The following is a 14,945-nucleotide window of genomic DNA, read 5'->3' on the forward strand; positions in this document are numbered from 1 at the left end:
TTCCAGGCCAGCTCTCTGCTGTGGCCAGGGAGTGCAGTGGAGGATGGCCCAAGTGCTTGGGCCCTGCACCCCATGGGAGACCAGGAGAAGCACCTGGCTCCTGCCATCGGATCAGCGCGGTGCGCCGGCCGCAGCGCGCCTACCGCGGCGGCCATTGGAGGGTGAACCAACGGCAAAAGGAAGACCTTTCTCTCTGTCTCTCTCTCACTGTCCACTCTGCCTGTCAAAAATAAAAAAAATAAAAAAAAGAAATTTACACATATCTTCCCATGTATTATGAATCATCTCTAAAGGGCTTATAATACTCAGTGCACTGTAAATGCTATATAAATAGTTGTTATAGTATATTTAGGGAATAAAGACAAGGAAATAAGTGCACATGTTCAGTATAGACAGTTTTTAATAATATTTACATGTTTGGTTGAATCTGTAGATGTGGAAGCTGTGGTTTTGGAGGTGTGACTGTATTTAAAGATGCATTCTGTTACTTTAAATAACATAAGTATTGATAATAATGCTTACAGTTTTTTTTTCTTTTTTTTTGTTAAGGTCTTTCCTATAAGAAGCTAAACCGGCTAAGTGAGGCTTTGGATTGTTTTCTGAAACTTCATGCTATCCTGCGAAATAGTGCCCAAGTTCTTTACCAGATTGCAAATGTGTATCTTATTTGAAAAATTTCATGATAATTATTAAATCACTTGATTGGTGATTGAGTTTAACTAGTGAAATAAGAACACTTCAAAAATTTCTTTGAAACATGGAATTAAAAGATAACATACAGGGCCGGCACTGTGGCATAGCTGGTAAAGCACCTATGGGTGCTGGTTCAAGTCCTGGCTGCTCCTTTTATATAGCTCTCTGTTATGGCCTGGGAAAGCAGAAGATGGCCCAAGTCCTTGGGCTCCTGTGCCCTAGTAAGAAACCTGGAAGAAGCTCCTGGCTCTTGGCTTTGGATCCGCCCAGCTCCAGCCATTGCAGCCAATTGGGGAGTGAATCGGCAGATGCAAGACCTCTCTCTCTCTCTCTCTCTCTCTCTCTGCCTTTCAAATAAATAAATAATAATTTAAAAAAAGAGACAACTTATCTCTTTTAAAAAAGATAATATGCATTTTATATGAACCTTTTTTTAAAAGATTATTTATTTATTTGCAAGGTAGAATGACAGAGAGAGGGAGAGAGAGGGAGATCTTCCATCTGCTGGTTCACTCCCCAGATGCCTCTAACTGCCAGGGCTGGGCCAGGCTGAAGCCAGGAAGCTGCAACTCCGTCAGGGTTTCCCACGAATGTGGCAAAAAACCAAGTGCTTGGGTGATCATCCACTGCCTTCTGAGATGCATTGGCAGGAAGCTTGATCAGAAGTGGGGGAAACCAGGTTTGAACCAGTACTCCAGTATGGAATGTAGGTGTCCCAAGTGGCGGCTGAACTTGCTGGACCACTACACCCAGCTTTTTTCCATGAACTTTTTTTTTTTTTTTTTGACAGGCAGAGTGGACAGTGAGAGAGACAGACAGAGAGAAAGGTCTTCCTTTTGCGGTTGGTTCACCATCCAATGGCTGCCTCAGCCGGCGCACCGCGCTGATCCAAAGGCAGGAGCCAGGTGCTTATCCTGGTCTCCCATGGGGTGCAGGAACCCAAGCATTTGGGCCATCCTCCACTGCACTCCCGGGCCACAGCAGAGAGCTGGCCTGGAAGAGGGGCAACTGGGACAGAATCTGGCACCCCTACCGGGACTAGAACCCGGTGTGTCGGCGCCGCTAGGCGGAGGATTAGCCTGTTGAGCCACGGCGCCAGCCTCCATGAACTTTTTAGTGTACCTTGTATTTAATGTGGGTGATGAGGATAATCTTATAGAATGACATGTGATAAAAACATTGTGCCATCTTATTTTGAAAGATCATTTGCATTATAAGAAGAATTTAAAAAATCAAACTATTAATTTTTAGAAATAATATTTGAAGTAATTGAGCATGACATTTTGAATATACATAAGCCATTTGTTGAAGGTAAACTAGATACTTTAGAACACTGTATTAATTCTGAGGCTTGTAGGTTATCATTGAAACTTTAACTTACTAATTAAAAGGAAAATATTGTTCATTACTGATTAATATTATTCATTCCATTTGGATAATTTATCTTTTTTTAGCTGACATGTAAATATAACTCTCTAAAGACTTTAACTCTAAAAGTGTGTAGTAATTTAATGAATTCTCTCATTCTTTCCATTCATTCAGCAGTCACTTGTTGAATGCGTGCTGTATGTGCCAGTGTTCTGGGGAATGTAGAACCATAAACATTGCTCTAATGCCAGTTTCTTCTTCAACTCTTACATTTCTTTAGGAACTCCCTTCCCAGTCAGTTAGAAAAGTAGAAATTAAAATAATGTTTTAATGCCTTTCAGACTATTTGAAAAGCACTGTAATTTCTATCCCTATTTTAATAAGCTTTGAAGGGTTAAAATCTCAGGTAGGTTTTTAAGTTACCTTCACCTTGATGTAAGTTTCACCTAAATATGTTTTTCAAAAAGCATGTTGTGAGGTGTACCATTGGTTTTAGAGCAGTGGCATCGTAATTATTCCTTTTAATGTTTTTGTTTTGTTTTGTCCCTTTAATCTATTTAAAACTTCCAGTATCGTAATCTGACACTGCCTGGTTTTTGATGAGTGCAGATCCAGTCAAGCAGTTGATCTGACTGAAACTATCTGATTATATTTCCTTATTTTTTTTTCTGTTGGTATCACATTTGTCACCAAAAAGAAGAGACTTTCTTTTTCAATCAAGCTTTGGATTGGAATATTTTTGTTTCATTGAGACATCTAATGAAAAGAAATAAATAGTCAATGAGTATTAGTATAAATAAGTTACTTCAGTTATTACTAGCTATTAAATGAAGCTATAAAAAAGAACTCTGTCATTTGGTTTTTCATGTAATTAGGAAAAAAGCCCACAGGAAAAATACATAAACTATTTTGTTAATGTGGCAAGCTTGTGAAGAAATAGCTGAATACAACGTCATTCAAGGACGAATTTTGAACAATGCTTATAATACTTAGAGGAATTTGATAGTTGACCTTAGTGAATAGCAATGAAGAAGATGAAAAACAAGATGTGAGAGTGGAAGTGTTATTATATGAGCTGCTATTCCATTTTCCATCTTTACTGCTGAAGAAATCTAGAGCAAACAGTATAAAAAAAAACCACATTACTATAGACTAAGAAATCTTTTTATTATAATACTGTTTTTAAGTTTGCTTATTTATTAATGAATTTATAAAAAAGTTGGTATCCTTAACTGACATTGCCCAAGATACGAATTAATGGAAGATCCCAATCAAGCTATTGAATGGCTAATGCAGCTGATCAGTGTTGTTCCAACTGATTCTAGAGCTTTGTCTAAACTAGGAGAATTACATGATAGTGAAGGAGATAAATCTCAAGCATTTCAATATTACTATGAGGTAGGTGTATTATCTTACTTCTATTTTTTATAGCTTTTTGCAATTGTTATAAAGAAAGTAGCAAGCCTTTTAAAATTTAGAAAGTGAATTAGTTTTTAAATGAGTAATGATATTTAAAATAAAGCACTCAGAAATATGAATTTAGTTTTTGTTAATTAAAAATTTAGAATTATTCATTTTTTTCTCTTAAGGCATAGTTTGCATTCCTTTTGGATTCTTTTAAATACTCAGTGTGACTCAGATCACACTGTCAATATCTAAAAGGCATTTATAGATAATTGTAAAATGTGTGAGTGATGTATATGTTTTCAAAATCCTGTACAGTTTCAAACTTGTGACATACTTATGATAGCTCAAGCTTCTTTATCAAGACATTTCACACTGGATAAATTAATCTATTCAGTAGGTAAAATATTCAAAAAGTAAATTATACATACCACTGAAGTTACATTATCAGATTCTATATTTTTTCCAGTCATATAGGTATTTTCCTTCTAATATTGAAGTCATTGAGTGGCTTGGAGCCTATTACATTGACACACAGTTTTGTGAAAAAGCCATTCAGTACTTTGAAAGAGCTTCTCTTATACAGTAAGTAACTATTAGAATTTTATGTTTAGTTAATATCTTGTATTGGGCTTTTTTTATCCTTATATTTCTGGTAGGTTCAAGAAAAGATACTAATGTTTGTTAATTATCTCTGTTTTCTTGAATTTTATTTTATTTTGCTTAGTTTTTTTTTTTTTTAATTTATTTATTTGAAAGCCAAAGTTACAGAGATGCAGAGGCAGAGAGAGAGTGAGAGAGAGAGGAGTCAAAGAGAGAGAGAAAGAGGTCTTCCATCCGCTGGTTCACTTCCCAGATGGCCACAATGGCCGGAGCTGTGCCAGTCCGAAGCCAGGGGCCAGGAGCTTACTCCAGGTGCCTCGCACTGGGGCCATCTTCTACTGGTTTCCCAGGCCACAGCAGAGAGCTGGGTTGGAAGTGGAGCAGCCAGGACTCAAACTGGTGCCCATATGGGATGCTGGCACTGCAAGTGGCAGCTTTACCTGCTATGCCACAAAACCAGCTCCTTTACTTGGTCTTTATTGTGATAAATGTATTTCCCTTTGCATGGAATCTTCGTCAAGTTGCTTCCTTTTATGTATTTTTCTTAACCACATCTCAGCAAGCAACAGTTATATCTTTATCAATCAGAAAATGACTATCTCAGAACTAGATTTAGTAATTCTTAGAGTCCTAATAGAAAAAAATTCAATATACATCATATATTAAAAATTAAACTGTTTTAAATGTCTCCCAAATTCATATCAGAATGTTTTGTACATGTCTGATACCCTCAGAAAGCTAAACCTGGAATTACCATATGACCCAGCAATTTTAATCTCAGATATTTTCCCAAAGGAATTGAAAGCTGAGGCCTTAAACGAATACTTCAGAGCTGCGTTGTTCACAGTAGCCAAAGGTTGGAAACAACTCAAGTATTCATCAATGAAGAATTGATTTAAAAAAAAAAAAATGGGGGGGGGGATTCAAAATGAGAACATTAAATTGTTCCCTAGGCTTTTATTTCTCGAAATCATGCTATTCTTAGGTATTTTTAAGAATATTTTTTAGAAATCTTGTTTATGGCTTTGTTAAACAGTAATGGTATCTCTTCTCAAGAGGGAAAAAAAAAAAAAAGAATGAATTCTAATGATCATATTTAAAATAGAATGCAGTGGTTTTTAACCAAACAGGTTAAAGTGATTTTCCTAACAGTATCTAAGGCATAAACTAGATTAACTTTGAAGGACTCTTAAATTAAAAAAAAAAAATGTTTATTTGAGGCAGAGAGAGAAAATTAACATCCCCTATTTCACTCCCCAGATGCCTACAGTGGCTGAGGCTGGCCAGAGCTCAGTCTAGCACTCCTGTGTACGTGGCAGGAACCCAACTACTTGCACCATCCCTGCTTCGCCCCACCATCTGCATTTGCAGGAAGCAAGGGTTAGGAGCAGGAGCTTGTGATCAAACTGAAGTACCCTGAGACGGGATGTGAGCATCCTAACAGGCATCTTAACCACTAGGCCAGGGGCTGGTGCTGTGGCTTATTGGGTTGAGCATCTGCCTGCGGTGCCTGCATCCCATATGGGTGTTGGTTCGAGTCCAGACTGCTCCACTTCCAATCCAGTCCCCTGCTAATGCTCCTGGGAAACCAGGGGAAGGTGGCCCAAGTGCTTGGGCCCCTGAACCCAGAGAGCAGACACAAAAGAGGTTCCTGGCTTCAGATCGGCCCAGCTCCAGTTGTTGCAGTCATTTGGAAAGTTAACTAGCAGATGGAAGACCTTCCTCTGTGTCTCCCTCTCTGTAACTCTGCCTCTCAGGTAAATAAATGAATCTTAAAAAAATAATAAAGAAAAAAAAACCACAATGCCAAATGTCCACCCCAAGACTCCTAAATGTAAATATCCAAATATAAATATGACAGGTGATGACAAGGGAATGTTATTGTTAGGAAAATGGCGCAGTTTTATCTATGGCGCAGTCTATACCCTGATTTACATCCTAGGCCCTAGCCCCCGCCGCCAGGTGGCCACATGGCCCAACCACTGTTGTCAAGCTCCACCCCATCCTAAGGGGATTCGCTGCTCCTGCTTCCCTGCCCACCCTTGGGCAAAGTTTTAAAAGGGCCTCTTCCTGAACACGTGACTCTCTTGGCTCCTCTCTCTTGGGTCTTCTCTCCTCTCTCTTCTCTCATCTCTCTTCTCTCTGCTCTTTCTTCTCTCCTTACTAGCTCCTCTCCTCTGTCTCTCTCTCTCTCTCATACTCTCTCTCTCTCTCCTATCCTTCTTCATCCTTCCCCTCCAGTCTGCTGGGTTTTCCCCAATAAACCCTTTCCCTTACTGTTCGGTGTATTTTGTGACAGCCTAACAGAAATATATAACAGTTATATCTACTATTTTCAATAAGAAAAATGAACTAACATAATCAAGAAGAAATTAATGAAAAATGATACTTAAATAATGCTTTATAAAACTATTTGAACATCACAGCTTACTTTCATTTCACCTCTGATTTCATCTAATTTATTTCTTTTATAGGCCTACACAAGTGAAATGGCAACTGATGGTAGCTAGTTGTTTTAGAAGAAGTGGTAAATGCTTTAAATTTATTCATCTTAAAATACATTTTGTTTATTTCTTTTAGGTAGTTATTCATAAAAATGTGTTCCAGTTTTATATTTGCTTATTAAACACTAACATTTGCTAACTATAAACACTTGAAGCATTAGATGAAAAACATAATAGTTAAAATAACTTAGAAGCTACACTTTCAAAGTGGGTGCTAATCCTATATGCCAGTACCTCTCTTAAAACCCGATTCATTATTTCTCAGAATTAACATATATCATTTTCACAAATCAGTCATAGAAACAAAACAAGCATTCTACATATATTAATCTGGATTTCCATTTTCTGTTCTAAATGTCATGTGTGTTCAAATTTATGAGGCTATCTCACACCTGAAAAGTGTGAAGAAAATGTACAACTGGAGCACTGGGATTATATATATTTTTATACCAGAATTACTAGATATCTTGGTTTATGCTTTCTGCTGCTGCTTTCGTTACATTCTGTACTGGTGACTCTTGTCCTGAAGAATAATGATGCTAATAGTTGTAGATTTAAAATATCTGAGATTATACATCTTGTAGGGCACATAAATGACCCAGGAAAAGAAACTCTTCAATCCAAGGGAAGCACAATTGTGAAAGTATTGACAATGTGTTCTCTTCCAGTTTGGGGGGAAGTTTGTTTATCTCTGTGAGTGCCTTCAAATTGGAACTGGAATATTTTAAAATTTTTTTATTAATGTAAGGAGAGCAGATTTCATGTATTTCATAGATAAAATTCTAAGATAGCCACACTTCCCTCTAACCTCCCTCCTTCCTTCCTTTCTTTTCTTTTCTTTAATTTTTACAGTAACATAATTTCAGTTTACTCTAATAATCACAGGCTTAATGCACCGCTAACCATAATGTTCAGCAAATAAAAAGTAGAAAGACCACTGCTCCACAGGAATATTGACAAGGACTATAAACAATAATCAAATCATAAGATGTCAGTTTCATTCTTACACATTGTTTTTTTATTCTGTATTAATTATAACATATCAGCAAAAACATGGTACTTGTTTTTTTAGGACTGGCTTATTTCACTATAATGGTCTCTAGTTGCATCCATTTTATTATAAAACACAGGATTCCTTTTTTTTTTTAGAAATATTTTAATACACACATAAACTAGTTCTCAGATTATTTAAAGGATTGATCTTTAGCCTTACTATAATTTCTGTTGGCTAAACAACATGACTATACTGTATACATTTTATTTATATCAACATGAGTGCTCAATTGCCTGTGTTCATTTCAGTGTCAGTCACATGTAACATGTACATTCAAAGGAGTATCTTGCATGATTTTGTCTATACAGGCCTGTTCAAGTTACAGAACCTGCTGTGTAATATATGCTCTATCTCTTTTATTTGAGTCTCATAACAGCTCTTTGAAGAATAAGAATAGCCATCCTTTCTACAGAAGGGATCTTCTCAAAGTTCTTAGAAAATATATATTATGGGAAAACTCTCCCTGGATTTCAAAATTGTTGCACCAGAATAAACTTGCTTTTTATAAACTTTTTGAAGTATCCTTGCATTGTGAGGGCCAGAAAGATTCATAACTTGTTTTCTGAGACTTTAGCAAAAATCTTTGTCTCAACTCCATTTTTGCTGTTCTTTGCTCTACATGTTATTTTTATTCCAAAACAAATTTCTCTCTACAAACTTTTGAATGTCTTAAGAAAAAATAGCTTTAAAGAGCTTATTTTTTATTTTTCATTTTTTCCCAAAAAATGGATATTAGTATATCACTTGTGATATTAGTATATCACTTGTTATTTTTAAATTCATCAATTGTTTACCTAGGATAATTCTTTTTAGAAAAGAGAATGGATATTAATTTTTTCCTAGAAATATTTAGCCTCTTCAAATTTGCTTTATACGTTTTTTCTTCCAGAAGGTATGTTAAGAATGGTGTGAATATGCTTATGGCAGATGTGCATACCATTAAAGAGTGCCAGTATTTTAGATTTAAATTAATATTTTGTTGAATCCTACCAGTTCTATAATTTGCAGTGTGATATATTTTTCTCTTCTTTTATAGGTAACTATCAGAAAGCATTAGATACTTATAAAGATATTCACAAAAAATTTCCAGAAAATGTTGAATGTAAGTGACACTACTTTGTAACTTTAAGGTATAGGTTATCACATTTTATGTTCTAATTTATAATTACATTTGCTACAGGAATTGTGTATATAAATGCCAACCTATAATTAGTGGTAACATATTTTTAAATATTTTTAAAGGCTCAGAACATTTGACTATGAAGTACCCATTTTTATTCAACTTAATTTTGATGTATTTAAATATACTACCGGATTCTATTCAATAGTAAACAACTCTATGCTTCAAAGTTTTATATAATTTTAAGAATAAATTTTGGCTTATTGGTTTTTCAGAGTTTGTAAACTATATTGTAAAATAGAAGGCATTTTTAAGTATTTTGTATACAATTTTTGAGACTAAAAATGCTTTGAATTTATGAAAATAGAATACTAATGATCTTGCTGATACTGATAGCAAATGATTTTGTTACTCTAATTTTAAAAACATTATATTGATGTTAGTTATAAAGTTAGCTTTGTAGATTGGTTTTTCATCTTGTTGCACAACAAATTTAATGCATCTTACAGTAATAATATGAAGTATCATAGCAATAATAGCAAAATCAGGGTCAAGAAAAACATAGCCACATTCATATGCTATATCTTCCCATTAAATTATAAATTTGGCCCTGAATAGCCTTGCAGTCAAAGAAAGAGAAAAGTTACAGTCTGGTACAGCTTTCACTGGTTTATGAATAAAAAAAAGTAGTTCCTTAGGAAGAAGAAAAAACTTTCCAATTCAGTCCATTCATGTTGAGACATTGATAGAAATCATAAAGTCATTGGAAGATACAATAGATACTTTCTCTAGTAATATCCCTATCACAAATTAGATAAATATTTGAAAAGACTTTTTAATTTTGTCCTACAATAGCAATGAGCATAAAACAACATACGGCAATTCAGTGAAAACAAATGTTTTCTGAGACAAATTTTGCCATGGCCCAGCCTTATCCAAGGAGTAGATGTACTGCATATTTCTTCATTAATGTATTTCTCCACTTGGCTTTTGATTTAATCCTCCTCTGTTGATTAGAAGTAGATTTCTTAACATACAGAAGTAATTTCCAAATGCTAGTCAAGAAACAGGCTATGTGGGAATGATTTTTAGAATTTATAAAAAATACTAATTTTTAGGCCTACTTAGAGTGAACCCTTTCTTCTTTCTTTTCTTTTTCTTCTTCTTTTCTTTTCTTTCCTTTTCTTTCTTATTTATTTAAAAGACAGAGTTACAGAGAGAGGTAGATCCAGAAAGAGAGAGGTCTTCCATCTGCTAGTTCATTCTCCAAATGACTGCAGCAGCCAGAGCTGAGCTGATCCAAAGCCAGGAGCCAGGAGCTTCTTCCAGGTCTCCCACGTGAGTGCAGGGGCCCAAGGACTTGGGCCATCTTCTACTGCTTTCCTAGGCCATAGCAGAGAGCTGGATCGGAAGTGGAGCAGCTAGGACTTGAACCAGTGCCCATATGGGATGCCAGCATTGCAGGTGGTGGCTTTAACCCACTGTGCCACAATGCTGGCCTCTTTCTTTCTCTCTTTCTCTCTCTCTCCCTCTCTCTCTTCTCTCTTCCTTCTCTTCTCTTCTCTCTCTCTCTCTCTCTCTCTCTCTCTCTCTTTCTTTCTTAATTCATTTATTTGAGAGGTAGAGTTCAGCCAGAGAGGGAGAAACAGAGAGAGGTCTTGCATCCACTGGTTCATTCCCCCAAATGGCCACAACGGTTGAAGCTAGGCTGATCCAAAGCCAGGTGCGAGGAGCTTCTTCCAGATCTCCCACATGGGTACAGGAGCACAAGCACTTGGGCCATCTTCCACTGCTTTCCCAGGCCATTTCAGAGAGCTGGATCAGAAGAGGAACAACCAGGACATGAAACGGAGCCCATATGGGATGCGGACACCTCAGGTGGAGGCTTAACCTACTATACCACTGCTCTGACCCCTCCTATTTCTTTTTTAAAAGCTTTTTGTGTGATTCTTAATTTTGGTCACATTGGAGAACAAGTGCTTTTGAGATTAGGGAGACAGATTAAATGAGGAATTGCTTCTATGGAAATGGATCAGCCTAGCAGTACATAGTAGGCAAAAGTGTTTCTCAGGCTTGGCACTTCTGACACTGGAGATTGGGTATTCTGTGTTGCAGAAGGCCATCCCTTGGGCTACAGGAGGTTAAGCAGTGTACCTGGCCTCTGTCCACCAAATGCTGTTAGCACACCTACCCTCCTTCATGAAAACCAAAATGCCTCAGATATTGCCACATGTCCCCTGAGGGGCAGAACAACCCCCTGTTGAGTACCACTGCAGTAGCCATAGTACCCTACACTGGGACTATCTTTAAGCAAAGCCAAGCTTTTTTTCTTTATCAAATGTTTAAGATTCATTTAAAAATTAACTGAATGATTATCTACATTATAGGGAATGTTCAAATTGACTTTGGCTCATATAATTGTCAAAACAGAAGTAATCATGCCATATGTAACTGTAGACATAGAAAAAGCATCTGCACCCTTAGACTGTCTTCATCTTGAGCAGTTTGGTTTTCTGGTGAACCCAACAGGATAATTTCGTTTTAAATCCTTCACCATAATTGGCTTGCTCTGCAGAGTTATAGATGATATACTAAATTGCAGAGGACATCCTCCAAAAACAATGATTTTTATTTTTCATTAAATATTCCTAAGCTACTGTTTCTAAAGACAGGTAGATAAGAGAAACAGTTGTGTGTTATTTGCAGAAAATTTAAGTTACCCTATTAAGAGTTACAGTTTTATATATATACATATGTACATATATATACATATATATTTTTATATATACACATGTATATATATAAAACTGTAGTATATTTAGGCAATTTATGTAGTGGTATATGACATTTTAAGTTATTTTAGAACTACTTCTTTGTTAGTACTTTAATAGCTGTAAATTTGCTATTTATATACAAACTCTTATGGACTGACTATACCAGCCACTCTTCTAGCACCATGGATGACAGAAAACTAAACACACCAAAATTGTAGGTATTGTGCTTTATGTTCTAGGGGAACAGGAAAGATAATATACAAATACATAGTATGTCAGAAGTCAGAAGTGCTATGGCACAAGGGATTAAGCTGCTGCTTGGGATGACCACATCCCATATGGGAGTGCCTGGGTTCAAGTCCCAGCTACCCTGCTTCCAATCGGGCTTCCTGCTAACATGCTTGGGAATGCTGCAGATTTAAGTTGCTGGCATCTACATGGGGAGCCTAGATGGATTTTTGGGTTCCTGGCTTGGAGCCAACCTCTGGCTATTAGATGCATTTGGGAAGTGAACCAGGAGGTAGAAGATCTCTCTTGGTGTGTGTTCTTCCCTCTCTCTGAGTTACTCTGCTGTTCAAATAAATAGATCTTAAAAAAAAAAAAATGTTCTATAAAGAAAAAAATGGAAGAGTGGTATTTTAGACAGGGAGTTACAAAAGAGCTTTCTAATACAAGGTCACACTTGCACAGAGACCTGTAACAATGGAAGAAAGTGAGCCAGGAAAATATGCAGATTAGTGTAGTTGAAACACCATAGGCAGTGTGGGGAGGAGCTAAGATCAGTGTGATGGCAGCATGGGTGGGTAGGACCTGTAAGTCTCCACAAAGCAGGTTAGGGCTTATTTTGGGTTTTATTTTTTAATATAAATTTATTTATTTATTTATTTGTATTTATTTGAAAGAAATATCTCCCGCCTACTGGTTCACTTCCAAAATGCCCACAGTAACTGGGGCTGGGCCAGGCCCAAGCCAGGAGCCTCAATCTTGATCTCCCATATGGGAGACAGGAACTTTAGTACTTGAGCCTTCACCTACTGCCTCCCAGGGTGTACATTAGTAGGAAGCTGGAATAGCCAGGACTTAAACCCAGGCATTCTAGTATGGGATATGGGGTCCCAAGTGGCATGTTCACTACTGTGTCAAATGCCCACCCTTCTTGAGTTGTATTTTTTAGGGAGATAGTGAGAACTAGGAAATTTTGAGCAGAAAAATAATGTGATTTTCAAAGATCACTAGAGTATGGTTAACTCAAGCTTCTATATCCAAGGTTGAAAAGATCATTTTGGCTACACTTTGGAGAATAAAGCTGGGTAGACATTGTCTAAAAGAGAAATTACAGTGTTGGCTTAGACTCAAATGATATTAGTGGAGGTGGGGAAAGATGGTAAGATTCTGATTGTGTCTGGAAGGTATTGGTGATGGGATATGCCAGCTGATTTGATGTAGATGAGAGGTGTGTGGGGAGGCCTCCCCACAGATGTAGTCTGGACAATTGGAAGGGCAGAGCCGTCGTGCACTGAGAGATGGGAGACCAATGAAAAAACAAGTTTTAGAGTGAAAAGTCAAATTGTTTGCATGTGTTATGCTTGAGCTACCTCTTAGATATCCAAGAGAATGTGTCAAACAGGCACTTAAAGTTAGGGATCATCAGCATATGAATTTATTTCAATGTTTGGCAGATATTCTTTGTTATTATATGTAGTGTCAGTAATACTAATGAAAAAGTTGAGTGTTTGATAGCTTTAAGACTTCTTGTTTCTTTATTTATTCGTGTTCTCCAAAATTTTTATATAGGAATCATAGGAATGTTGCTGAGGGTAAAACAGTTTATGTTAAATCTTTTTTTTTTTTTAAGATTTATTTATTTATTTGAAAATCAAAGTTACACAGAGAGAAGGAGAGGCGGGTTGGGGGGGGGGGGTTTTCCATCTGCTGGTTCACTCCCCAATTGGCTGCAGTGGCCAGAGCTGGGCTGAGCCCAAGCCAGGAGCCAGGAGCTTCTTCCGAGTCTCCCATGTGGGTGCAGGGGCCCAAGGACTTGGGCCATCTTCTACTGCTTTCCCAGGCCATGGCAGAGAGCTGGATTGGAAGTGGAGCAGCCAGGACTCAAACCAGTGCCCATATGGGATGCCAGCACTGCAGGCAGCAGCTTTACCTACTACACCACAGCACCGGCCCCTGTTAAATCTTGAGTTCTGTCACCTAGGACTAATCATCAATGAACTGACACAGTATAATAAGTGAGACAATTAAAAAATGTTCAAAGGGCTATTGAAGTCCAGAGGAGGACTTAGCTGCAAGATTTGGGGGACAGTTGCCGTAACCAGGTTTCACAGAGGAAGTAGCAATAAGAAGGGTACATAGCTTTTTGCTAGGCAGAGGATGCACAAACAGAGACTGCAGGTAGATGGACAGCATTAATAAGGGCAAGGAGGCCGGCGCCGTGGCTCAATAGGCTAATCCTTCGCCTGTGGCGCCAGCGCACGGGGTTCTAGTCCCAGTTGGAGCACCGGATTTTGTCTCGGTTGCCCCTCTTCCAGTCCAGCTCTCTGCTGTGGCCCGAGAGTGCAGTGGAGGATGGCCCAAGTGCTTGGGCCCTGCACCCACATGGGAGACCAGGAGAAGCACCTGGCTCCTAGCTTCAGATCAGTGCGGTGCGCTGGCCGCAGCAGCCATTGGAGGGTGAACCAACGGTAAAGGAAGACCTTTCTCTCTGTCTCTCTCTCTCTCTCACTGTCCACTCTACCTGTCTAAATAAATAAATAAATAAGGGCAAGGAGACATAGGAATGCAGAATTTATTTCAAAATGTAGTGTACCTTGAAAAATGTAACAGATTGAATATGCATTTTCTTATCCTGCAAACAAAAAATACATTATTTAAAAATTACAAACCACAAAGACAAAGAGATAACTCAATTTTCGGAAGTTTTAGGGGAATGTTCTGCTTATCAGATCAGAAAAAACTGCAGGAATAGGTAGGCAGTAGAGAGATCAACAAGAAGAAAAACAATTCATGACATAGAAGCCTAGAAAATCCCAGAAATTGGAGACAAGCGGAAGTGGGAGGTGTGCAGCTGCATTTCCAAATTGATCAGCAGGAATTTAGAGTAGGTGACATAGAGAGATGCATTTAAAAGATATATTTTTTAAAGATATATTTATTTATTTGAAAGACAGAGTTAGAGAGAGGCAGAGACAGAGAGAGAGATCTTCTATCTGCTGGTTCACTCCCGAAATTGCCGCAATGGCTGGAGCTGGGCCAATTGGAAGTCAGGAGCCAGGAGCCTCTTCCAAGTCTCCCACACTGGTGCAGGGGCCCAAAAACTTGGGCCGTCTTCTACTGATTTCCCAGGCCATAGCAGAGAGCTGGACTGGAAGTGGAGCAGCCAGGACTCAAACTGGCACCCATATGGGATGCCTTCA

General features: G+C 37.8%; 1 protein-coding gene across 5 annotated transcripts in view; it reads left to right on the forward strand.

Moving 5' to 3' along the window:
- Positions 1-14,945, forward strand: part of IFT88 (intraflagellar transport 88) — a 131,478-nt gene that overhangs the window by 85,464 nt on the left and 31,069 nt on the right. For all 5 annotated transcript variants that reach the window (XM_062194525.1, XM_062194523.1, XM_062194522.1 and 2 more), the window contains 5 exons: positions 550-658; positions 3,309-3,459; positions 3,935-4,050; positions 6,543-6,595; positions 8,663-8,728. In XM_062194525.1, coding sequence (XP_062050509.1) covers positions 550-658; positions 3,309-3,459; positions 3,935-4,050; positions 6,543-6,595; positions 8,663-8,728 — 495 coding nt within the window. The remainder of the gene's footprint in view (positions 1-549; positions 659-3,308; positions 3,460-3,934; positions 4,051-6,542; positions 6,596-8,662; positions 8,729-14,945) is intronic.

Source organism: Lepus europaeus, chromosome 6, assembly GCF_033115175.1.
Source record: "Lepus europaeus isolate LE1 chromosome 6, mLepTim1.pri, whole genome shotgun sequence".
Classification (NCBI taxonomy): domain Eukaryota; kingdom Metazoa; phylum Chordata; class Mammalia; order Lagomorpha; family Leporidae; genus Lepus; species Lepus europaeus.